The sequence below is a fragment of the Manis pentadactyla genome, chromosome 3, assembly GCF_030020395.1.
Source record: "Manis pentadactyla isolate mManPen7 chromosome 3, mManPen7.hap1, whole genome shotgun sequence".
Lineage (NCBI taxonomy): Eukaryota > Metazoa > Chordata > Mammalia > Pholidota > Manidae > Manis > Manis pentadactyla.
The window spans coordinates 216,672,150-216,697,422 of NC_080021.1; the positions used below are offsets into that span (position 1 = coordinate 216,672,150).

Genomic DNA, 25,273 nt, shown 5'->3' on the forward strand with positions numbered 1-25,273 from the left:
GCCTGGATGGATGGATGGATGGATGGATGATAGATGGGTGGATGGATGGATGGATGGCAGAAATCCTTAGTCTGAAAGCTGCTAATCCTCTAGTTCTTTCTCCCCTGTTCCAGGAGGAGCCAACAATGTGGCAGGTATCTCAGCTCTGCTCTATATAAACTAGCCAGAGAATTCTTCTTCCTTAACCTAGTATATTTGAGTAAGTTGTATGAAGCGCCATCCCATACTCTTCTGTGAATGAAGTAGGTCAGGTGTTGCTTTGAGCGCAGCGCTGCAGGACTACCTGGAGTGGATTTCCTTGTATGAGAAGATGGATTCTGCTTGGATTTGTGTCCTGGTTATTCATTTATATATGGCTAGAATTTTGTATCATTTACTGCAATTAATTAATATGCCTCTCTGTCTCCTCTGTTTAAATAGCCGTAAGTACTTTGACTGAATCAACTTTGAAGAATGTCCCTCAAGTGGTAAACGTGCAGGAACTAAAGAATAATCCTCCCGCCCCCTCTGCAGCAATGGGGTATGTTGGTATTTTGGTGTGTTTGGGCCCGGGAGTTGTTCTTTAACAGCGATTAGCTGCCTGCAGGGAGCAGCATTGCTGCCGTGACAGCATGGCGGTTCCCTGCAGAGCTTCAGGTCTAAGGGTGGACAGCTGGTCTTGGGTTTTTGGGAGATGGTCCTGTTCAGCTCACCGGTAACAGTTGCCTCATGAACCTTTAAAGTCCGTCTTGGTGATCTACACTGAGTGTGCTGTTTGCCAAGTGTATATCTACACATGGCACACATTTGGGTCATTAAGTCAGATGTAGGGTTTGATTTTTTTTTTTTTTTTCACTTCTCATGCAGTTCCAGAGTTGACACTTCAGTTCTGATGCATATTAATTGGTTCTGTAAACTCAGTGTTGGTCTTGAAATTGGCAGTCTCCCCCCTCACTTCCTCTCCAGGTAGTTCTGTTCTTTCAAGTTTCTTTTGCCTTTTGTATGAAAAAACTGTCTTTCAAAGGCAGCAGCTCTGTTTGGAGATGGCCAGTGTCTCTTCCATGCTGCACTTGAGGACTGTGGGTGGTCACTGACGGACCTTACTATTCTTCTGTCTGGATTTATGTTTATAATTCACGGCCCTGGCTCCCTTCTGCTGTACTGGGCAGCACAGTTCATAGTCTGTGCTGGTGCCCCCATTACTCTGTGTATTTTGTAGCCATAATTTTTCTGGCATCAGGAATAGTTGAGGGACCTTTCTTCAGTTTGAATATAGACATTGTCAGGACCAGTGTCATTCGGGGACTTAGTGGCTGGTGCCGGTGATTAGTCCAGTGGCAAGAAGAGCAGCCCCAGACCCTGGGTTTTTTCCACATCGTGCCTGCTCTCTGCCGCCCCCACAGAGCAGTCGGCTTGCTGCCTGTTTAGGTTTTATTTAGTGGCCCTGCTCCACTAGGTCACTGGCCTTCTCCTTCTCCCACACTGGTCCATCTATCAGCACTGCCTATTCCAGGAATTTCTTAGTTATCTCACGGCCATTTGAACAGCCGAAACAAGCCTACCCACTTCCCTAGCTTGTGGTGACCTTGAAGCTTTGGTATGCTGTTTAGACCAAAATGGCATTTGTGGTTGTTGCAAACTTCTCAAGGGAAAGAACTATGTATGCATGAGTGTTTGGAGATCGTAGCCAGATTCCAGTGCAAGGAAGGCAAAGAAAGCTATTGAGGGACAGAATATTGCATAAAAAACTGGAAAATCCAGCTTAATGGTGAAAGATATGTGGTCTGGTATTTCTGAGATATTTTAGCTATTGATCATGTATGAGAAGCCCCTCTTGGTGATTTCACTTTACTTTTCTATCTTGTGTTCATTGGCTTCATCCGTCATATTATTGACTAACCATCCTGTTTTTTGGAGCAAAACCGTGGCTGTTCAGACTCCTCTCCAGAGCTCAGTCACTTGATTCAGCAGATTCTTCTGGGGCGTCTGCTGTGCGAAAGATACTGCCCTGGGTGTTAGGGATGCAGTGGTGAATAAGGCATAACAAGTCCCCACTTCACAGCACTTCTGTTGTAGCAAGAAGACAGCCACTAAACCACTGATTACTCGGTTAATTGGTCTCAGTAGTTCAGTGTAAGTTCAATGAAGGAGAAATATAAGGTGCAAGAAAGCACGTGAAGCCATCTGATTGAGTTTAGGGTTGATGAGCATGTTGGTAAGGAAAAGGTGTTTTTAGCTGAAAGTGAACTATGACCAGAAGTTGCCAGGCAGAGAGTGGAGAGAAAAGTGTTCTGGACACAGGGTACAAAATGTGTGAGAGCACAAACCTGGGAGGGGGCAGAGGTTGTTGAGGCAGAGTCAGAAGAAGGCCAGTATGGTGGAGGTCTAGTGCACATGGAACATGGAGAAAGGAGGTTAGAAGTGAGCTTGGATGTTTGATTTATTTTTACCAAAACACACCAGACACAGCATACCTTTGAGGAATTTTGGTGTTCATTTATTCACTCTTTCAACAAATACTTAATGAGCATTTTCTATATGCCACACACTGTTGTAGGTGCTCAGGATAAAGCAGTTGACAGATTGACCAAAACAAAAACTCTGGCCCTCACCCTGGAGAGAGAAACAATAAGTGCAGTAAATAAGTAAAATGTGTAATATTTAAGATGGTGATGGTTGTTGCGAAGAAGAGTAGGGAAGAGTTTGGGGACTGTTGTCTGGGTATCGGTTGCAATTTTAAATAGAGGGGTCAAGGGCGGTGCTTCTCAGACATGGTTAATGGCTAAAGTATCTCAGAAATATGAGACCTTATTTCTTTCGCTATTAAGCTAGGTTTTCCAGCACTTTATGAAATATTCTAAGGAAGAAAGCCCCAAGCACAGGGCTAATAGTGGGAGCATGTCTGGCAGGTTTAGGAGACTTAGGCAGCCATGGATGGCTGGAGTGGGGGAAAGAGCCTGGGGAGATGGGGACAGGCAGGATGATGGATGAGGGGCACACACCACCTAACATCTGGTAAGGACCTGGCTGACCATTGGATGTTTTTGAGCAGTTTAGTAATCTGATTTATTTTATTTAGAAATTTTTAAAGATTGAGACATAATTTATACATAGTAAAACTCACCTTTTATTAGTATAAAATTCTGTGAGCTTTGATAAACACAAATAGTTGTGTATGGCCTGTGGACTTACCAGGAAGCTTCTGGTTCTCTTTTTGAGAATAGACCAAAAGAGCTGGAGTAGAGAATGGTAGAAACAGGGAACATTTTATCAGGAAGCTTCTTTTTTTATTATTGTGGTAAAATACATGTATAAAAAAGCTTACTATTTAACCATTTCAGTGACATTAAGTACATTTAGTGTTGTGTAACTCTCACCACTACTTATTTCTGGAACTTTTTCATCATCCCAAACAGAAACTGTATTCATTAAACAATCACATCCCACTTCCCTTCCATTCCAGCCCCTGGGCACCTCTATTCTACTTTCTGTCTTAAAAAATTTACCTACTCTGGGCACCTCATGTAACTGGAGTCATACAGTGTTTGTCCTTTCATATCTGACTTATTTCACTTGAATTTTCAAGACTGATCCATGTTGTAGCATGCGTCAGAATTTCATTCCTTTTATGGTGGAAACTACCCATTGTATGCGTATGCCCTCTCTTACCCTTCTGTCAGTGGACACAGGGACACAGGGATGTTCCCTTCTCTTGGCCATTGTGCATAGTGCTCAGTGAACATTAGTGTACAAGTCTCTGAGGCCTTCTTTTCATTTGTTTTGGGTAATGTTTTAGGAGCAGAATTGCTAGGTCATACAGTAATTCTGGGTTCAGTTTTTTGAGCTGAATATAGTTCAAATTGTTTTCCAAACAGTTGCACCCTTTTACATTCCCAGTAGCAGTGCATGAGGGTTCCATTTCTCTGCGTCTTCACCAATGCTTGTTATTGTCCATCCTTTTGATTATAGCCATTCTATTAAATGTTAAGTGGTATCTCGTGGTTTCACTGTACATTCCCTTTATGACTAATATTTGGGTGTCTATTTGTGTGCTTATTGGTCATTTGTATCTTCTTTGGAGAAGTGCCTATTTAGATTCTTCACCCATTTTTAATTGGGTTATTTGTCTTAATCGTTGAGGTGTAAGATTCTTCGTACAGTCCAGATTCAAGTCCCTTATCAGATAGATGATTTACAAATATGTTTTCCCATTCTTTGGGCAGTTTCTCACTTTCTTGATAGTGTCCTTTGAAACACAAGAGTTTTTTTTTTTTATTAAGGTATCATTGATATACACTCTTATGAAGGTTTCACAAGAAAAACAGTGTGGTTATTACATTCACCCTTATTATCAAGTCCCCCCTCCATATCCCATTACAGTCACTGTCTATCAGTGTAGTAAGATGCCACAGAGTCCCTATTTGTCTTCTCGGAGCTACACCGACTTCCCCATGACCCCACACATACCATGTGCACCAATCATGATACCCCACAACCCCCTTCTCCCTCCCTCCCCACCCACCCTCCCCCTCCCCTCCCCTTTGGTAACCACTAGTTCCTTCTTGGAGTCTGTGAGTCTGCTGCTATTTTGTTCCTTCAGTTTTGCTTTGTTGTTATACTCCACAGATGAGGGAAATCATCTGGTATTTGTCTTTCTCTGCCTGGCTTATTTCACTGAGCATAATACCCTCCAGCTCCATCCATGCTGTTGCAAATGGTAGGATTTCTTTCTTTCTTATGGCTGAACAGTATTCCATTATTTATATGTACCACATCTTTATCCATTCATCTACTGATGGACACTTAGGTTGCTTCCATATCTTGGCTATTGTAAATAGTGCTGCGATAAACATAGGGGTGCATTTGTCTTTTTGAATCTGAGAAAACACAAGAGTTTTTAATTTTGAAGTTCAGCTTATTTTTTTCTTTGGTTGCTTGTGCTTTAGTTGTCATGTTTAAGAAACCATTGCCTAAGCCAAGGTCATAAAGGCTCACATCTATGTTTCTTCCAAGTGTTTTAGTTTTAGCTCTTACATTTAGGTCTTTGATTCATTTTGAGTTAATTTTTATAAATAGTGTGATGTTGTTGCCCAGCTTCCTTCTTTTGCTTGTAGATGTCCAGTTGTCCCAGCATCACTTGTTGAAGAGATTCTTTTTTTTCCCTATTAAAATTGCCTTGGTACCCTTGTCACATTGATTGGTAAATCAATCTTTCAACATGATGCATTGCCCTTTTTATTTATGTTTCGGGTCAATTTGCTGAAATTTCTAACTGAAAAGTTAAGAAATTTTGCATCTGTCTTAATGAGGGGTATTGGTCTATAGATTTTCCTTCTTTGTAATGTTTTTGTTCCATTTTGGTATCACGATAATGCTGACCTTAGAGAATGAACTAGGAAGTGTTTCTTCCTCTTCAATTTCCTGGAGGAACTTATGTAGATTTGCTACGGTTTTATCCTTAAATGTTTTGGAGAATTCACTGGTGAAGTTACCCAGGCTTGGAATTTTTAGCTGCTTTAGTAGATAAAGGTCTATTCAGCTTATCTACTTCTTGAATGACTATTGGTGGTTTGTATCTTTAAGAAATTTGTCCATTTCATTTGAGTTGTTGAATTTATTGGCATGAAGTTTTGTAATAGTCCCTGGTTATTATCCCTTTCATGTGTGTATAATTCATAATGATTTCACTTCCGTCTTTGCTGTTAACAGTAATTTGTGCTGGTTTTTTTCTTTCCTGATCAGTCTACCTAGAGGTTTATCAGTTTTATTGATCTCAAAGAACTGACTTCTGGTTTCACTGATTTTTTTTCCTATTTTTCTATTTGGCCTTTATGATATTATTTTTCTGTGTGCTTTGGGTTTTATTTACTCTCTTTCTAGTTTCTTAATGTGGAAGTTAAGGTCATTGATTTGAGACCATTCTTTCCTAATACAGGCATTTGTTGCTATAAATTTATAAGAACAGCTTTGTCTACATCACACATTTTGAATGTGTTTTTTCATTTTCATTCAGTTAAAATACTTTTTAGTTCATCCTTTTTTTTTACATACCTAATGATCATTTAAAGTCTGTTATTTAGTTTCTAAATAATTGGGCATTTTCTAGATATATTTTTGTTACTAATTTTTAATTTAATTCCATTGTGGTCAGAAAACATGCTTTGTACAACTTAATTCTTTAGACTTATTGATACTTCTTTTATGGCCCAGAACTAGGAACAGAAAGATTCTTCTTGAAGGGCCAGATAGTATTTATTTCAACTACTCATCTCTGCCATTATAGCCTGATGCAGCCATAGACAATAATGTGATTGAGTATGTATGGCTATTTTACAATAAAACTGTATTTACAAAAACAGGCAGCTGGCCCTTAGTTTGTCAATCCCTGAGAATATTAATCATCTTGGTAAATGTTCCATGTGCACTTCATAAGAGCAAGTATTTGCTCTTCTTGTTTGGAGTGTTGTATAAATAACTGAGTTACAGTGGTTAATAGTTTTCTATATTCAAGTCTTCTCTGTTCTTAATGATTTTCTGTCTTACCTGTTCCATCAGTTATTGAGAGTGGTGTTAATACTTTCAACTATAGTTGCAGATTTGCCTGTTTTCCTAGCAGTCCTATCAGTTTTGCTTCATGTTGAAATTCTATTATTAGTTGCAACAGATGCTTAGATTTGTTATGTTCTTCTGATGAAATGACCCAGTTAGCATTACAAAATGACCCTCTTAATTCATTACAAAATGACCCTCTTAATTCATGATAAGATAAACTGCTCTGAAATCTGCTTTCTCCTGTATTAATGTAGACAGCCCAGCTTTCTTTGTTTAGTGCTAAGGTGACGTATCTCTATTCCATCCTTTTATTTTGAACCTATTTTGTGTCTTTATATTTACAATGAGTTTCTCATAGACAGTGTGTAGTTGGGTCTTTGTTTTTTTATCCAGTCTGACAGTCTTATCACTTTTAATTGGAGTGCTTTAGATCATTTAGATTATTAACATGTTTGGGTTTTAATCAAACATGTTGCTATTTGTCTTCTATTTGCCCTATTTGTTCTTTGTTCCATTTTTCCCTCTTTTTCTGCCTTATTTTGGATTGTATTTTAATGTTCCTGCTTTATCTTTCTAGTTGGCTTATTCACTATACTGCACTTTATTAAGTGCTTAAATTAAGATTTATACTATACATCTTTATCATGTCTATCTTCAGCTGATATTACTTTAATAAAATGTTTTATAAGAATCTTTTGGGTGGTTTTTCACTTTCTTGATAGTATCTTTTAAAACACAAAAGTTATTAATTTTGATGAAGTTCAGTTTCTTTATTTTGTTGCTTATATTCTTGTGTTTCTCCCTTTCCCACCTTTGTGCTATTGTTGTACATTTTATTTCTACCTGTGTTATAAACCCCATGATATGTTGTTTTTTAAAATAGTTAATTATCTTTTAAGCAGATTAAATAAGAAGATAAACATCTTTTTTTTTTTTTTTAAGGTCTTGCAGATTCTTTTATTTTCAAGTGAGATGGTAATCCATTTAAGAGTTCTAAGTTGGAGAATGACATAACTGGATTTTTCTTTTAAATTGTACTGCTAACCTGGCCACAGGCAGCTCATCTGGGCCCTCTTTTGAGTCCCACAGCCAGAGACCTCTGAAATCAGCCCATCTCTCAGACCTCTTCTTTTTTTTTTTTGAGAGGGCATCTCTCATATTTATTGATCAAATGGTTGTTAACAACAGTCAAATTCTGTATAGGGGACTCAATGCTCAATCCACAATCATTCATTAATCCACCCCAAGCCTAATTCTCATCAGTCTCCAATCTTCTGGAGCATAACGAACAAGTTCTTACATGGTGAACAGTACAAGGGCAGTCATCACAGAAACTTTCGGTTTTGATCACGCATTATGAACTATAAACAATCAGGCCAAATATGAATATTTGTTTGATTTTTATACTTGATTTATATGTGAATCCCACATTTCTCCATTATTATTATTATTATTATTTTTTTTTTTAATAAAATGCTGAAGTGGTAGGTAGATGCAAGATAAAGGTAGAAAACATAGTTTAGTGTTGTAAGAGAGCAAATGTAGATATCAGGTATGTGCCTGTAGACTAAGTGTTAATCCAAGCTAGACAAGGGCAACAAAACATCCACGGATGCAGAAGATTTCTCTCAAAACAGGGGGGTGAGGTTCTAAGCCTCACCTCTGTTGATCCCCAATTTCTCACCTGATGGCCCCCCTGCGACTGTGCCTGTCTTAGGTTGTTCCTCCCTTGAGGAATCTTACCCGTCTCTGGCTAACCAGTCATCTTCCGGGGCCATACAGGGAAATGTAAAGTTGGTAAGTGAGAGAGAAGCCTTACTGTTTGAAAAGGTTAGCTTTCATCCTTGCATCCCTGGGATGAATCCCACTTGGTCATGGTGTATGATCCTTTTGATGTATTTTTGAATTCGGTTTGCTAATATTTTGTTGAGTATTTTTGCATCTACGTTCATCAGGGATATTGGTCTGTAGTTTTCTTTTTTGGTGGGGTCTTTGCCTGGTTTTGGTATTAGGGTGATGTTAGCTTCATAGAATGAGTTTGGGAGTATCCCCTCCTCCTCTATTTTTTGGAAAACTTTAAAGAGAATGGGTACTATGTCTTCCCTGTATGTCTGATAAAATTCTGAGGTAAATCCATTCTGGCCCGGGGGTTTTGTTCTTTGGTAGTTTTTTGATTACCGCTTCAATTTCGTTGCTGGTAATTGGTCTGTTTAGATTTTCTGTTTCTTTCTGGGTCAGTCTTGGAAGGTTGTATTTTTCTAGGAAGTTGTTCATTTCTCCTAGGTTTCCCAGCTTGTTAGCATATAGGTTTTCATAGTATTCTCTAATAATTCTTTGTATTTCTGTGGGGTCTGTCGTGATTTTTCCTTTCTCGTTTCTGATACTGTTGATTTGTGTTGACTCTCTTTTCCTCTTAATAAGTCTGGCTAGAGGCTTATCTATTTTGTTTATTTTCTCGAAGAACCAGCTCTTGGTTTCATTGATTTTTGCTATTGTTTTATTCTTCTCAATTTTATTTATTTCTTCTCTGATCTTTATTATGTCCCTCCTTCTGCTGACCTTAGGCCTCATCTGTTCTTCTTTTTCCAATTTCGATAATTGTGACATTAGACCATTCATTTGGGATTGTTCTTCCTTTTTTTAAATATGCTTGGATTGCTATATATTTTCCTCTTAAGACTGCTTTTGCTGTGTCCCACAGAAGTTGGGGCTTAGTGTTGTTGTTGTCATTTGTTTCCATATATTGCTGGATCTCCATTTTGATTTGGTCATTGATCCATTGATTATTTAGGAGCGTGTTGTTAAGCCTCCGTGTGTTTGTGAGCCTCTTTGCTTTCTTTGTACAGTTTATTTCTAGTTTTATGCCTTTGTGGTCTGAAAAGTTGGTTGGTAGAATTTCAATCTTTTGGAATTTACTGAGGCTCTTTTTGTGGCCTAGTATGTGGTCTATTCTGGAGAATGTTCCATGTGCACTTGAGAAGAATGTGTATCCTGTTGCTTTTGGATGTAGAGTTCTGTAGATGTCTATTAGGTCCATCTGCTCTACTGTGTTGTTCAGTGCTTCCGTGTCCTTACTTATTTGCTGCCCGGTGGATCTATCCTTTGGGGTGAGTGGTGTGTTGAAGTCTCCTAGAATGAATGCATTGCAGTCTATTTCCCCCTTTAGTTCTGTTAGTATTTGTTTCACATATGCTGGTGCTCCTGTGTTGGGTGCATATATATTTAGAATGGTTATATCCTCTTGTTGGACTGAGCCCTTTATCATTATGTAGTGTCCTTCTTTATCTCTTGTTACTTTCTTTGTTTTGAAGTCTATTTTGTCTGATATTAGTACTGCAACCCCTGCTTTCTTCTCGCTGTTGTTTGCCTGAAATATGTTTTTCCATCCCTTGACTTTTAGTCTGTACATGTCTTTGGGTTTGAGGTGAGTTTCTTGTAAGCAGTATATAGATGGGTCTTGCTTTTTTATCCATTCTGTTACTCTGTGTCTTTTGATTGGTGCATTCAGTCCATTAACATTTAGGGTGTCTATTGAAAGATATGTACTTACTGCCATTGCAGGCTTTAAATTCGTGGTTACCAAAGGTTCAAGGTTAGCCTCTTTAGTATCTTACTGCCTAACTTAGCTCGCTTATTGAGCTGTTATATACACTGTCTGGAGATTCTTTTCTTCTGTCCCTTCTTATTCCTCCTCCTCGATTCTTCATATGTTGGGTGTTTTGTGCTGTGCTCTTTCTAGGAGTGCTCCCATCTAGAGCAGTCCCTGTAAGATGTCCTGTAGAGGTGTTTTGTGGGAAGCAAATTCCCTCAGCTTTTGTTTGTCGGGGATTTGTTTAATCCCACCATCATATTTAAATGATAGTCATGCTGGATAAAGTATCCTTGGTTCAAGGCCCTTCTGTTTCATTGCATTAAATATATCATGCCATTCTCTTCTGGCCTGTAGGGTTTCTGTTGAGAAGTCTGTCATTAGCCTGATGGGTTTTCCTTTATAGGTGACCTTTTTCTCTCTAGCTGCCTTTAAAACTCTTTCCTTGTCCTTGATCTTTGCCATTTTAAATATTATGTGTGTTGGTGTTGTCCTTCTTGGATCCTTTCTGTTGGGGGTTCTGTGTATTTCCGTGGTCTGTTCGATTATTTCCTCCCCCAGTGTGGGGAAGTTTTCAGCAATTATTTCTTCCAAGATACTTTCCATCCCTTTTCCTCTCTCTTCTTCTTCTGGGACCCCTATAATATGGATATTGTTCCTTTTGGATTGGTCACACAGTTCTCTTAACATTGTTTCATTCCTGGAGATCCTTTTATCTCTCTCTATGTCAGCTTCTATGCGTTCCTGTTCTCTGGTTTCAATTCCATCAATGGCCTCTTGCATCCTATCCATTCTGCTTATAAACCCTTCCAGAGTTTGTTTCATTTCTGCGATCTCCTTTCTGGCATCTGTGATCTCCCTCCGGACTTCATCCCATTTCTCTTGCGTATTTCTCTGCATCTCTGTCAGCATGTTTATGATTCTTATTTTGAATTCTTTGTCAGGAAGACTGGTTAGGTCTGTCTCCTTCTCTGGTGTTGTCTCTGTGATCTTTGTCTGCCTGTAGCTTTGCCTTTTCATGGTGATAGGAATAGTCTGCAGAACTGGGACGAGTGACGGCTGGAAGAACTTCCCTTCTTGTTGGTTTGTGGCCCTCCTCTCCTGGGAGAACAGCGGCCTCTAGTGGCTTGTGCTGCGCAGCTGCGCACAGACAGGGTTTCTGCTTCCTGCCCGGCTGCTATGGAGTTAATCTCCGCTGTTGCTGTGGGCGTGGCCTGGCTCGGGCAGCTGCTCCAAAGTGGTGGAGTCGCGTTGGAGGGGGTGCGGCAGGGAGGTTATTTATCTCCGTGAGGGGCCTCCCTGCTCCCTGCAGCCCAGGGGTTAGGGTGCCCAGAGATCCCCGGATTCCCTACCTCTGGATTAAGTGTCCTGCCCTGCCCCTTTAAGACTTCCCAAAAGCACCCGACGAAACAAAACAATGACCACAAAAAAAAAAAAAAGAAAAGACAAAGAAATTTTTTTAATTAAAAAAATATATAAGTAAATAATGGCCGCTCGTTTTTCTTTATTCTCCGGTGCCAGCCTCAGGCCTCTGCTCACCGGTCTTGCTGCCCTGTTTCCCTAGTATTGGGGTCCCTATCCCTTTAAGACTTCCAAAAAGCGCTCTCCATAACAAAACAGAAAAAAAAAAAAAGGTCGCTCGCTTTTCTGGTGCCCTCTGGCGCCAGGCCTCCAGTGCCTGCTCACTGTTCTTGCTGCCCTGTTTTCCTAGTATCCAGAGTCCCCTGCACACGTACTGTGTCTGGGCCCGGGTGGCGGGGGCTGGGTGTTCGGCAGCCCTGGGCTCCGTCTCCCTCCCGCTCTGCCTGCTCTTCTCCCGCCGGGAGCTGGGGGGAGGGGCGCTCGGCTCCCGCGGGGCCGGGGCTTGTATCTTACCCCCTTCGCGAGGCGCTGGGTTCTCTCAGGTGCGGATGTGGTCTGGATATTGTCCTGTGTCCTCTGGTCTTTATTCTAGGAAGGGTTGTCTTTGTTATATTTTCATAGATATATGTGGTTTTGGGAGGAGATTTCCGCTGCTCTACTCACGCCGCCATCTTGGCTCCACCCAAACATCTTTTGTTTAGTGATATAGTTATCATTTGTGGGGTTCTTCATTCTTTTGTTTAGTCCTAAGTTTCCATCTGGTATGATTTTCCTTCTGCTTGAAGGGCCTCCTTTAACATTTCTTTAGGTGTGAATCTGAATTCTTCCAGGTTTTGTTTGTCTGACGAAGTCTGTTTCATCTGTTTCTCAAAGATGTTTTCACCGAGGAACGAATTCTAGCTTGACAGTTTTTTCTTCACTGACTTAAAGATGTTGCCCCACTTGAAAAATAATAATTGTACTAATGACCATAACCTTAAAAAAAATTCCATCCTTCTATTTTTCTTATTATAAATGTTTTTGTAGCCATTACAGAAAACACAGATAGTTAAAAAGAACAAAATTAAAGTAACTTTTATTCCTACCACAAATGTTTAATCACTATTTACATGTTTATTCATCTTTATTCTGTGAAAATTTAGTTTTTTAAAGTAAAGGCTGAATACATGATGCTCCGTAACCTCCATTTTCAGCTCAATCACAAAACTAATTGTCAGCATTTTCCATATCATTATAAATTCTTCTTAACAGGATACTGTTTTCATATTTACAGTTATTTTGCAAAGAGCTTATGCAGTTCCAACTAATATTATTTAAGTTACTTGGCATCTAGGTATTCATGCAGGTCCTGAAGTTTGATTTAGCAGACTTTTAGATTATATTTTGGAAAATATCTGAGTCTTCAAAGACGTAAAATTTACCAGTAGGGGTCAACGGTTGGCAGTTACAATCTCAGTTGACAGACATAAGAAACTAAAAATGAACTGATAGCTTTTTTATCTCTACTCGTTGGCTGGTTTCTCTACTAATTTGGGGGATGCTCTTGTATTCTTATCAACAATGATAAAATTAATTGACACATTGATATCTCTCAGATTGTCATGTGGGACTTCTGAGGCAAAGGAGAATATGTATGTGTATATATACATGTATACATAATTTTGATAATTGCCAAATTTCTCTCAGTAGAGGTATCATTTTTTTTCAATAAACACTCGATTTATTTTGATAAGACGGTTAAATTTACAACTAGACTTTTACAAAAAGTTTAGCATGAATACATCATTACATTTTGTGTACAGAAATATACTTCTCTGCCACTATGTAAGAAAACTCTAAAGAGATCATAACGTTTCATGCAATATATATATTTATATTTTTTATAACATATACTGTGTATATTTTCATAAGTATAAATATATATAAGTATTTATATATTAAATATAAATTAACATAAATACATATAAATATATAGCTTAAATATGTATATATTTATTGTATATAATATTTATATAAATATATATACAGTATTTAGTAGGCTTGCATTAGAAAGGTAATTTCTGACCAAAACACTCTTCATTTAAGTAACCGAATACTGTATCCTTCTAGTATTCACACTCCACCTTTGAGAAAAGCAAAGTCTGCTTAAATTGGGCAGGTCCTCATGATTTTAATATTTTCACTCCCCATGGTGGGAATAGTATATAAAGAAAACCTTTCCATTCCGTAAAAGACATTTAGAGTCTTTCCTAAGTAACTCATAATCATAATCTAGGTCAGGTCCACCTTGGGGAGGATGATCATTCTTAGTTTTCCTTCCATTTATTAAAAAGGTCCATTCAACTTGCTGTTGTCGTCTTTGTGAAATGGTTGAAAAATAAATTCAGTGTCTTAAAAGATCCTGTAGATTTGTTGTGCAAAGAAAAAAAAAGTCATGAACACCATTTATTCAGCCACAGAGCCCTTTGCAGTCACTTACATTCTCAGGAGGCAATTCAGAAGCCCGTATGAGCAGGGTGTCCGTGTTCGGGGTGGTCAGTGGTGCCCTGACACCTGGCTCTGCCCAGGTCGCTGGTGCCGCCTGACAGTAGTGGGGTGTGAGTTCCGGGGGATCTGCAGGTCCCACATGGAGTCGCTGACATGCTGCAGGATCTCCGTCTTGCTCGCCTTGTTCTGGGCGTGCTGGCTGCAGCTCCTTGAACTTGGAGATGCAGGCATCCATGTGTACAGCAGGCCCGTCAGGCCGCCCACCGGGGTGTTGTCCCGGAGATGCCCAGGCTGTGGTCCGAAAGGCCCTTTTTCCTAATGAACCTCAATGGACTTGTATACTGACTGCAGGGAAGGTGATACTGAGAGGGAGTGGGCTGCCCTGGAGCTTGCCCGCAGAATCGAGGTTGATCAGTTTATCTCCCCACATGCAGTGTATGACAGTCTAGTTCCCCATATCTTTACCAAGATTGTTATCAAACTTTGGGATTACTGCCAATCTGATAGGTGAAAAATGAACCGGTAGCCTTTGTTTTCAATATATTCTATTTTCTTTCTGTCTTTCCTGATTTTTGTTTTTTTTTCAGTTGCTCTAAATAAGTTGTTCTGTCTCCTTACTTGCCTCATCTTTAAATTATTACCAAAAAATGCATAGTTCATTAGTTAACTTTAGTAGCTTTCACACTTTAAATCTACTGTATTGTATGTGAATATATAAAAAGACATAATGATTGATTTACCAAAATGAAACGTCAGTCTCTTATCTTTAAGCCCTTTAAAATGTTGAAATAGGTGAAGGAATGAGCAGTTGGCCCCTTTCATAGCAATAGGGTGAATATTTACCTTGTTAAAGCTCATTAAAGTTTAAAAGCCGCTAAGAAAGGGCTTCGGTGACATTTTAAGGCTTCACAATCTTAATTTTATAATCAGCAGTTAATGCTAAGAAGGTATGGCAGAAAATAGAAAAATGACTCTTCTATGCTCAAGGCAGTGTTTGAAACAGGTTTATTGTGACATTTTTTCCATATTTATCATATATGGTATTTTCACCTACAACTGCTTATTAATTTTTGTTAGAGTAGTCTGGATAATGGAAAGTCAGAACATTTAGATTCTGTTGGCATTGCTCTTCCCAAGAACTTACTTTTACTGCTCTTGGTAACCTGTGTGACTCAGTCACACATTTCTGTAGCAGTGCTTTAACATTGCCAATAATGTAAATGTTATTTGTAGATTAATGCAGTAATTATATGTCTTTTTGAAACTTTACAATGCCATTTTTTGTTGCGGTCCTCTGATTTTTGTTTTCAGTTGTAGAACAGAGCATGTCAAAGAGTTTCTGATTATCTCTTTTTGGACTGCATTGCTAGAAAGTAGAATACAGACATCCAAAATGTGACAGTTCTGAATTTGGCCTTACCAACTCCTCTTGAACATTTCTAGCTGTTGATTTCCATTGTGGTGGTTCATGATTGTGCACAAATGTTTGAACACGTTGACTTAGTAGTGTACTGTCCTTTTCCACTTGCTCTCTCGGATCGCGGTAGGTCCAGTTTAGTTGGGTTTGTTAGCTGACTGTGCTGAACAAACATTTCCTTGCAGGATTGTCATATGGCTTGGTGTGTAGGTACTGCGAATCCTAATTTTGTGTGTTTGGGGATTTAGGATACCCAAGAGGTTAACAGCTATGCCACAAGTAAATAGAACAATAAATATATCACTCTGCTTCATCTATGATTTATTATCATGTCATCACTAAACTTTGGGTGTAAAAAATGTCCTAAAATTGAATAAATCGCTACTTTTGTTTTTATTTCTGGCTTCTTTTTTGTTTGTCCATGAGAAAGCATAAAAGATTTTCATTTCCCTTGTGCTTCACATGATCTCAAACCATTCCTCTACCCAAGGCCGCTGTGTCTGCTCAGGGATTCTCAGTCCCAGCAATCTCCCTCACACATTCCTTCCCTGTGCTGGGGATTCGGCAGAGGCAAGGGGAGCCCCTGACCTGCCTGCCCGCTTGGTAGAGCATCTCAGGAGAGCAGGGATCTGTTTCTTCCGAGAGGCAGGCACAACATTTTAGCTTCTTCTGTCTTCCATAGAAAGATAAAGGGGGTTTGTTTCATTGAAAATAACTCCATTTTTTCATCTCTTTCAATCTAGCGGTTTGTTTGGGAAGGTTCCTGTGTTACTCCAGCAGAAAATCCTGAGGTGCTTATAAGACTTAAATGGTTTGATCATTTTCTTCTAGAGGCATGGAATTATTTTTGTTTTTCCTCTTCTTTCAACTTAATTTTTTCATGAGAAAATATTAATCCTCCCTAAATCCAGAGGGAGTTCTTAAAAATAAAACCAGACCACAGCTACTACTGCTGTATGTGCCAGTCAGACTAGTGTTAGACTGAGGACAGATAAATTGATTTTTAAAATTGCTCCCAAAAGCCAAGAATTGAGCCTTCATCTCTAATGGGCAGTTTGTTTCCTCATACTTTAACACTAAGTAATTACTGAAATAAGAGTTCCCTGCATACTGTGTTCCAGCTTAACAAAAAATGTCCTTTCTAGAAATAGTGGATGCATGTTCCATACTCTAGCAGAGACGCAGGTTAGAAATGAAACAGTGGTCTGTTTGAATCTCTTGTGTGCTGACCTGGCAAGTGCTGGGCTCTTGGGCATGGTTGCTGTGAGAAGCAGAGATCTCTTCTTAGGGTAGCACTTTTGAGCTGTATATGGCAGCAGATCATATACATCCCATAGAACCTGTTGAAGATTTTCTCAGGCTTGGTAAAGAGAATCAGGAATTGCCCACACAGTCTGGACCTGGGGACCTGGGGACCAGGGGTCGGGGGGGCTTACTTTCCAGATAAGAAGAAGACTTACACCTTAATAGTTACAGTTTTTTTTCTTTACTGCTTTAATATTTATGCTAAAGACCCATATTTCATTTAAAGAATCTGTTCTTCAGAAAAATGTCAAATGACTTTGGTTAGGGTCCCAGACATCTGAATTCTATGCAAAATTGGTATCATTTATGGTACAGAAGGTTGGCTTGAGCATGAACGTGATTCTGACCCCCGTGCATTTCTCTTGAGTGTCTGCTCCTTGTTTTTCAGTTCTTCAGTGCCATACTCTACAGCCAAGACATCCCACCCAGCGTTGACCCCAGTGTCTTCTAATCAGGCCAAGCAGGTAATTTACTGATTTTTGCTTTGTTAACAGTCATGCATTGTCTGTCTTTATAACTGAAGACAATCCTGTTCTAAATCCTGACTTTGAATGAATTACAAGTCTGAAAAGACCTGTGATGCTTTCCCTAAAATTTGTGCCAGTTTTGGTATAGTAGGTCAATTAGGACCTGATACTGTCTTCATAGGCCCTTTGACATTCTACATCTAGTAAACTTGGATCATAATTCTAATGCCTTATATTTGTAGGGAATATTTGGGTGTACAGTTTACTACCATTTAACATCTTAACTGTACAACAACCATCTGCAGTAGACAGGACAGGCAATTAGGTATGTTTCACTCATGAAGAAGCCAAGGCTCAAGTGGCATCTGATGCAAGCTCACTAGTTAGTAAACAGTGGAGCCAGGCTGGAACTCAGGTCTTCTTGCATCTTCCTGTCACTTTTTTCACTCTACGTTTCAGTCTCTATCTGGTGGGACCTGGGGAGCCAGTGGAGGTTCTCTTGATTTCTCCTGCAATCCCTGTTTTTCAGAGCTTGCATATCAGTGATATTTGGTATGTCTACTTTCAGGCTTTTGCCTGATAAGCATTGTCTCTTACAAAAACAGATTATATTGTAAAGAGTCAAACAGCCCAGAAGAAATAGGAGATGGCTGAAAGGTAGATCAAGCTATCTCTGAAACTTTCCCTAAGAAAACTTGGTTTCTCTGCTACTGTTCTATCTCCAAGATGAGTAATTTTAGATTGTGTTTGAGACTGAACATCAAAACTTGGGTTTGGTGAGTTTTCAAACGGTCTATTCCTGAGTTTGCTGAGACTTAAAGTGGCGGTTAAGCATCTAGCATTTGGTCATTCTTCTGGATGTCTCTCTGTGCACCTTGGGGGACACTTGGTAAGGCATAAGTTATTGCAAGCAGGAGTAAAAGAACATGGACAAGAGTGGATAGGTTAAATAGTTTTGCTTTTTAGAACATATTATAAATGTGTGGAGAGCCAGAACCCGTTTCATTTATTTACTAATATATTCATCTACCAAATAGTCCAAATTATGCCTTTTGTGTGGCAAGTACTGGGCTAGGCACTGAGAAAATAGCCACAAACTAGACAGGCACGACTCTGCTTTCTTGGAGCGTGCAGAGTATTCCTGTTTCCAGCCTCTGATAGGATCTTGCACATGGTAAACATTTAAAAGTATTGACTTAAGTGGAAACTTAAAAAAAAATTAAAATTAAAATATTTATGCTTGCTTATTTTAAATTATGTTACCATTTTACATGTTCCTTTATTCCAAAGGATGGTTAGTGGTTTCACATAAATATTTTGTGTGTGTTTGTTTCAGGGATCCCTGATAAATTCCCTAAAGCCGCCTGGGCCCGCACCAGCATCTGGTCAGTGGTCATCTGGTGACACAGCCCCAGGTCAGTTGGCATTCTTTCTTGTTTTAGTGAAAATAAAGGTTAACGAAAGCTCCACACTAGAGGAGGATATGTTCAAAGGGCCTCAGCTGGTGAAGAGTCTCCAGCAAAGTAGTGAGCCCTTCAACAGCTCTGGAGACATCTGGAATTTGAGAGCAGGAGGAGAAAAATCTTCCTTTAAGTGCTTAACCTAAAAAGAAGCAGTAGTGTTGTCTTCACCTGCCTTGCCGGGTGGTCAAAGTCTAGAGAAGAGTGGGTCAGAGCATTGAACTCTTCTGTTTCTGGTACTGCAGGTAATGAAAAATTCTCTTGGTTCACAGAGAGAGTTCCAAAGCCAGTAAAATACGGAATGTAAAACATACGTGATACAGTATAAGATGTGAGTTGGATGTAATGTCACTATCGGAAGATTTTATGGCTTTGTGTACTTCTCAATACTCAACTCAAACATAATTATTCTTAATCATAATTAAGTTTTCACGGTCACCATGGTGCTTCTTCGCCAGGGGTTCATATTTTCCCCGAGCCAATTGAAGGAGAAGAATGTTTTTTAATATAACCTAATTTTAATGTGGGGTCTTCCTCAGCACTCCCTTCTGTTGGCCCCCTTTTTATAACACACTTGATTTGGCATGTGTTATGTTCTATTTCGGGGGTCTTGTACCACCTGCAACCCTGTGTTCTCACCACTCTGGATTCTGGCTTTTATTTCAGTTCATGCCCTGAAGTGGGTCGTCAGGCAAATTCTGGAGGAGACTCTGAACCTCAAACATCAGTAGCCTGCTTTCTGTGATCTCTGCTCAGTCATATGATCATTCTAACTTTCCCTGGAATCAGAAGCTTTCTGATTGGATATTGGGTTTATCTTTAGTAAATTATTCCTTATACTCAGAAGAAAGCCATTTTTGTGCGAGCCCAGGTTGTACCCTAGATCTCAGATTAATGCAGAACCACCATTGTTAATTGTAAGCCTTACACAGGAAGGTGGCGTCTGATGTTCCCTGACTGGAATCTAAAGCTTTATGTTAGAAGGAAAAAAATTAGTGGAATTGTCAAAGATTTGAATCATTTAGGATTTAAGTTGAGAAATTTGTTTTCATTTCTGGCTAACATTCTAGAAAAAGTGTTTGAGAGATCATCTAACCCAGCTTCTTCTAGGTATTGCCTTGGAGAGCTTTCTGTCCCTCCCGAAGTTATGAATCGAGGCAGCCTCAGGCACTTTGCTTCATGGGTGCCTTATGCAGTTAGCGTGACTTACAAAGACATTTCTGAAATTCATCACTCAGCGATGGTTGTGAAGTATTTTTTTTTTCATTGCTAGATGCTTGCTTCTGTTTTTATTTGCTGGATAATCAAAAAAAAGGACTTTTTCCGTTAGGAAAGTTTCCCTGAAAAATACTATTAAAGAGTTTGCAAAAAATTCTTAAAAAAAAAAATTTCTGAAACCTTTATAGAATAGTTCCCATAATTAATTAAGAATGAGAGTGCCTTCATTGTTCTACTGATTATTACAGATCCACAAAAAAGTCTGTGGTGAAGAAATACATAGTGTAGAAAGTGAAAGCTGCCATGTAAATACCATTTCCAGAGATCACAATTCTTAGTGATTTGATTTACATCTCTTAAGGTTACTTCATTGTTGTTTTTTAAACAAAAATGGGCACGTTCTGTGTATACTGATTTAGACCATATATCTGCCATTCATTGTTCCCTGTCTGATCAAGCTCAACCTCATTCTTTCTCATTACAGCTTGGGACTTGCACCAGTACTCTGCTAATAGTTCAGATTGTTTCTGATTTTCTAAGATTTTAAGCAAGGCATCATTGAACACATTGGACACCCCATGTTGTGTTATAGTTGTTTTTAAAATAATTTGACTAATACCTACCCATACTTATTTACAGAGAATATTATTTTTCTTATCGTTGGGTTTGGTTTGGTCTTTTTTAAATGCGGTTTTCCCATTGTCCTCACCCTTTTAAAGGTAGAGGAAAGACTGAAGATAATACCCCCAAACTATTCATTGGTAATTATAGTGAAACTGAATGTGGGGAGGATGGTGGGTTAACTTTTAACTTTCTACATGTTTCTGTATTATAGCAGTCATGTGTGATTAAAAACAGAAAAAAAGAAAACAAGTATTTGATAAATACAAAAAGTGTGCTATGGAAAATATGGAGATGTAGGGAGATAGCAAATAGCTCTAAAGTCACTACTCAGAAATATTTAGCATATTAACCTATTTTTCTTTTGAATGTTTTTCCTTAAGAAAAGTATGTTACTTTTCAATAATTATAAAACTACTTTTAAAGCTTTAAATTTCAATTGCATTAGAGTTGTATCTTTTCTGGAAAGGAGAGCGTATGGCATGTCTTGGTGTGGAATTAACATGACAGAGCCAAAGAGCAAGTTCAGAGACCTCGGGTGCGAGTTGGTGACACGCTGTCCCCCGTCGGCTGCCGACTTACCTATCATAGCACACGGCAAAGTCCGCGGACCCAGCGCTGCTGTCTGAGCAGCACCACGCACTCAGTGCTGCACACAGTCATTACAAACTGGAATAGTGTTACAAACTGGAATGGTGTTTCTAACTGATTTTTTGTAATGTTCTTATTTTTTTTTCATAATTTCAGGGCCAGGGGCAGCCAAGATAGAAACAGCTGTGGCTTCTACCCCATCTGCTGTTGGGCAGCTCAGCAAGCCTTTCTCATTTTCTCCATCAGGGTCAGTGGTGAACTTGTTTTGTGGCAGATTGCCAGCAACCTTATAGATAGCTTCTCCCAATCTTACAATCAGTTAACATATTTATTTGCTTAGTCAATGTACATGAACGCAGAGTTCTTATCACCTATTTAATAATACATCTAATGGTAGTAGCAATGGCTTAGTGTCCTATGTAAATCTGTTTCCCCTTTTTGATTCAGGTTTATAAGTGTATTATTATATACATCCTTGCTCTGCTTTTTAGGATAACCTTCATTCTCTTTGGGTAGTGGATCTGTATCAAATTCTGTAGTTGATCTAGTTTATCACACGGAGATACTTTCATTCTGACCCCATCTGGGGACTAGATGTGACATTTGGATTGGCTTTCCTGCACTGAGATGTCACTATACTTCTGAGAGAAGGTAATGAAAGAAACAGTAGCCATTTGAAAATTCTGGCCTTGTACAGATGTGGGGAAATCTGTTCCTGTTTCATTTTCTGAAAGGTAATGATGGTGGTGCCTGTAAAGTTGAGTCATTTTGTAACAAAAGTCTTCTTCCACTCATTCCAAGGGGAGCTTTTGGAGGGAGAATGCCTTTTCTCTGTGCTACAAGCACTCGTGTTGAAGCCTGTGAATGTTGCCAAGGCATCCTCTCCCTTCAGGATGTTAGACTCTCTGTAGCTGAGATTAAAACTTGTCCAGAGATTTTTTTTTGCCATTAAGCGGTTGCACATTCAGTTCCATTAGAAAAGCCTCTTGAGCTCTTTCAGTTTATGCTGTTGTAGCTGGAATCTATTAACCACTATCTCTTTTCCCTGATGTTAATGTTTCTTGAGTGTCCTTAAACCTAATATATTAGAGCAAAGGGGGTGTTAGAATAGAGTTTGAAGAGGGCAATTAATACATGTATTTTTTTTCCTTATTGTAAATCACTGTTTTATGCTTCTCAAAGATGGTTTGGGCCAAATTTTAAGAGTTGGTCAGTGCCAGGAGTTACTGCTTCTTTTATAGATGCTAATAATTAATCTTTACTTCTGTGAACTGATACTCCTCCTCCTGTTTTTAAAATAAGGTGAAAAGGTTTGGGGTAATGACTTACTTCTACTAGAATTTCTTCACCAGGGTTGAGACAAAGAGAGCGTTTTTAAAAATATAAAATGTTGACCACAGATGGTCTTTGCCCATTTGAGGAAGGCAGTCATGGATAAGAAAACCTAAATCCTTACAACGCTAGCCTATCCCATATGCTTGGTCACTTATATTTTAAAAAACATTGTTTTAAGCTCGGTGTTTAAGCTTTTAGCACTGTGAATAGTCTTATTCTGACTCACACTTGTACTGTATTTTCTTCTTTGGCTGTGGTGTCTTTATTCACAGTTTAAAAAAAATATACAGAAGGAGAGAAAGGAGTTTTTGAAGCAGATTTTCCCAGCCTTAAACTGAGAGTTCTGTCCAAATGGCAGAGACAGTGGCTTCTATTTCATGCTTTCCATCACCTGCCCTGGTTGTGTGGACCTCTCCTGACATGCTGTTTAATCCTGGGCTGGCTCACAAGAGGTTCTCCCTAGTCCAGCCTGTCTTACATTGGCAGACCATCTGCTCTGGCCCCCATTCCCATGCATACATTCTTAGTGCATTTCTGCTGCTCATCCTTTGCTCTCTGGATATAGGTTCCCGCCGAGACCTCTGCCATGGAAAGCCTAGCTATCCCACTGAGGCTTTCTCAACTCTACCTGCTTCTTACTTTACCTGCAAATGGCCTTTCCCCACTTAGCAATCTCAGAGCGGCTTCACTGCTTCCAAGATAGGTGCTTTTACTCTCTGGTTTATCTTCTAGACTCTTAAATTCCTTGAAAGCAGATTATATGAATGAATTATAAAATGTAATATTAAAAGGGCAATATTGTGCCTTTGGTGTTTGATCCTTTTTAATTTCTCTTCTTGCCTTCCTTAGGACTGGTTTTAACTTTGGGGCAGTCACACCACCACCGTCTTCTAGTTTCACTGCCACAGCAGGTACGGTCACCACCTTGCATAGCATTACTCCCGTGTTTCCCTTGAGCAACTGCAGGTCCTTCTTGTACAGATTTTGGCATTTTGCTTACTGCTGAGTAGGCTTAAAGTATCTGCAGTAAGTTTGGTATTGATATTGTCCATTAGAAATATGCCGATTTAAGAGACTGATGGTAAGGACTTCTCTATCTATCTTCATAATTAAGAACGAGAAGAGGATTTGCTTCTAGATGCTAGAAGCAAGGCTGTGCTTCAAATGTGAATGTTAACATGTGAATTAAAGTTCTTCCTCCATCTTTAAAAAGACTGAATTCATCTTTTCCTTGATAACCTATCAGCAAACATGCCAAATCCCGATGCATGTTACGTATCCATGAACTGGCATGTTTTTAACGTTTAAAAGAATTTGAGTAAAGAAGCCAAATGTATTTTTAAGTGCCTTCCAGTTCTCAGTTTAAGTAATTAAGTTTATTTTTCTTTTATTTTAAAAAGAACACTTTTATTATAAAAGTGCTATATTCTAGAACCACACCTTGTACCCCTCTTAGAACCATTACATTTATGTGCTATTTCCTTTTAGCAATTTTGTCTTCTACTTTATTTCATTTAACAGCCTCATGAATTTTACAGTATTATTGAAAATCCTACATAAATGTCATTTTAATGTCTGCATAATTTCTCTTGTGGGTGTGCCACAGTTTATTTAATCATTCCCTTATTAGACATTTAGATTATCTCCAGGTCTTCCCTATAATACATAACACATGTCTATCTTTCATCTAGGCATTCAGCAGATATTTGTTGAGTGCTTTCTGTGTGCCAACCCAAGTGGTAGAAGGTTGTGTTTTTGTTTTTTTTCTTCTTCGTAAAAAAGGGATCTCCTAAAATCTCCTAGCGGACAATTAGAGAGCTAAAAGCAAGGCAGATTTCCTAAACCTAATGTGTGTGTTGCCAATTTCATTCCTTTCTCTCTAGAGTAGTGATTTATTTATTTATTTATTTATTTTGGTATCATTAATCTATAATTACATGAGCAACATTATGGTTACTAGGCTCCCCCCATCACCAAGTCCCCCCCACATACCCCATTACAGTCACTGTCCATCAGCGTAGTAAGATGCTGTAGACTCACTGCTTGTCTTCTCTGTGTTGCACAGCCCTCCCCGTGCCTCCCCCCCCCCACGTTATGTCTGCTAATTGTGATGCCCCTTTTTCCCCCTTGTCCCTCCCCTCCCACCCATCCTCCCCAGTCCCTTTCTTGGGTTCGTCCATTCTTGGGTTCTGTGAGTCTGCTGCTGTTTTTTTCCTTCAGTTTTTTTCTTTATTCTTATTAGAGTAATGATTTTCAAACTGTTTTTATAATCTCTGCCCACCTAGATGTGGTGGAATAACCCTGAGGCCCACCTCCTCCCGAGGCCCATTTCTCATAGGAAAAACAACTCGGTGATATAAAAAGATTAGAGAGGACCAAAATAATAATTGCTGAAAGCCAAAAATAAAATAGTAATAAAACAGTGGTAATTCTATAAACATTATTACGAGAATAGACAACAATCCAAAACCATAAACAACACAATACAGTAACAGTGATACAAAGAGGTCTTTCTGGAAATTGTACACAGGTAATAGGAGCTTTGCAGTGTTCCCAAGAGTTTGTGATTGCCAGACTTCTTAAAACACTGTGAGTTAGAAACATTAATAAACCCGTTCTGTAGGCTCATTTTAGTTTATAAATATCAAATTTCAGGTACTCATTATTTACCGGCCATGTATTTGGCCAGGCCTCATGAATGCCTCACCTCCATCTCATTTAATCTTTGTAACAACTCTGTGAGGTAGGTAACTATTACTATCCCTACTTTCCAGATAGGGAGCTTGAGGCCCAGAAAGGTAAAGTAACTTTTCCAGCGTTGCACAGCCAGCAAGACACAGAGCACCCAGCCCCAGAGCCCATGTTCTTGACCACTAGGCCATATTGCCTC

At 39.1% G+C, this 25,273-nt stretch overlaps 1 protein-coding gene across 5 annotated transcripts in view; it reads left to right on the plus strand.

Annotated features, from left to right (window-relative positions):
• NUP214 (nucleoporin 214) overlaps positions 1-25,273 on the plus strand; it is a 105,999-nt gene that overhangs the window by 47,736 nt on the left and 32,990 nt on the right. For 4 of the 5 annotated variants that reach the window (XM_057499140.1, XM_036913550.2, XM_036913551.2 and 1 more), the window contains exons 24-28: positions 421-520; positions 17,080-17,155; positions 18,495-18,573; positions 21,205-21,295; positions 23,233-23,294. In XM_057499140.1, the coding sequence (XP_057355123.1) occupies positions 421-520; positions 17,080-17,155; positions 18,495-18,573; positions 21,205-21,295; positions 23,233-23,294 (408 nt within the window). The remainder of the gene's footprint in view (positions 1-420; positions 521-17,079; positions 17,156-18,494; positions 18,574-21,204; positions 21,296-23,232; positions 23,295-25,273) is intronic. The other variant, XM_036913553.2, reaches the window with a different exon arrangement.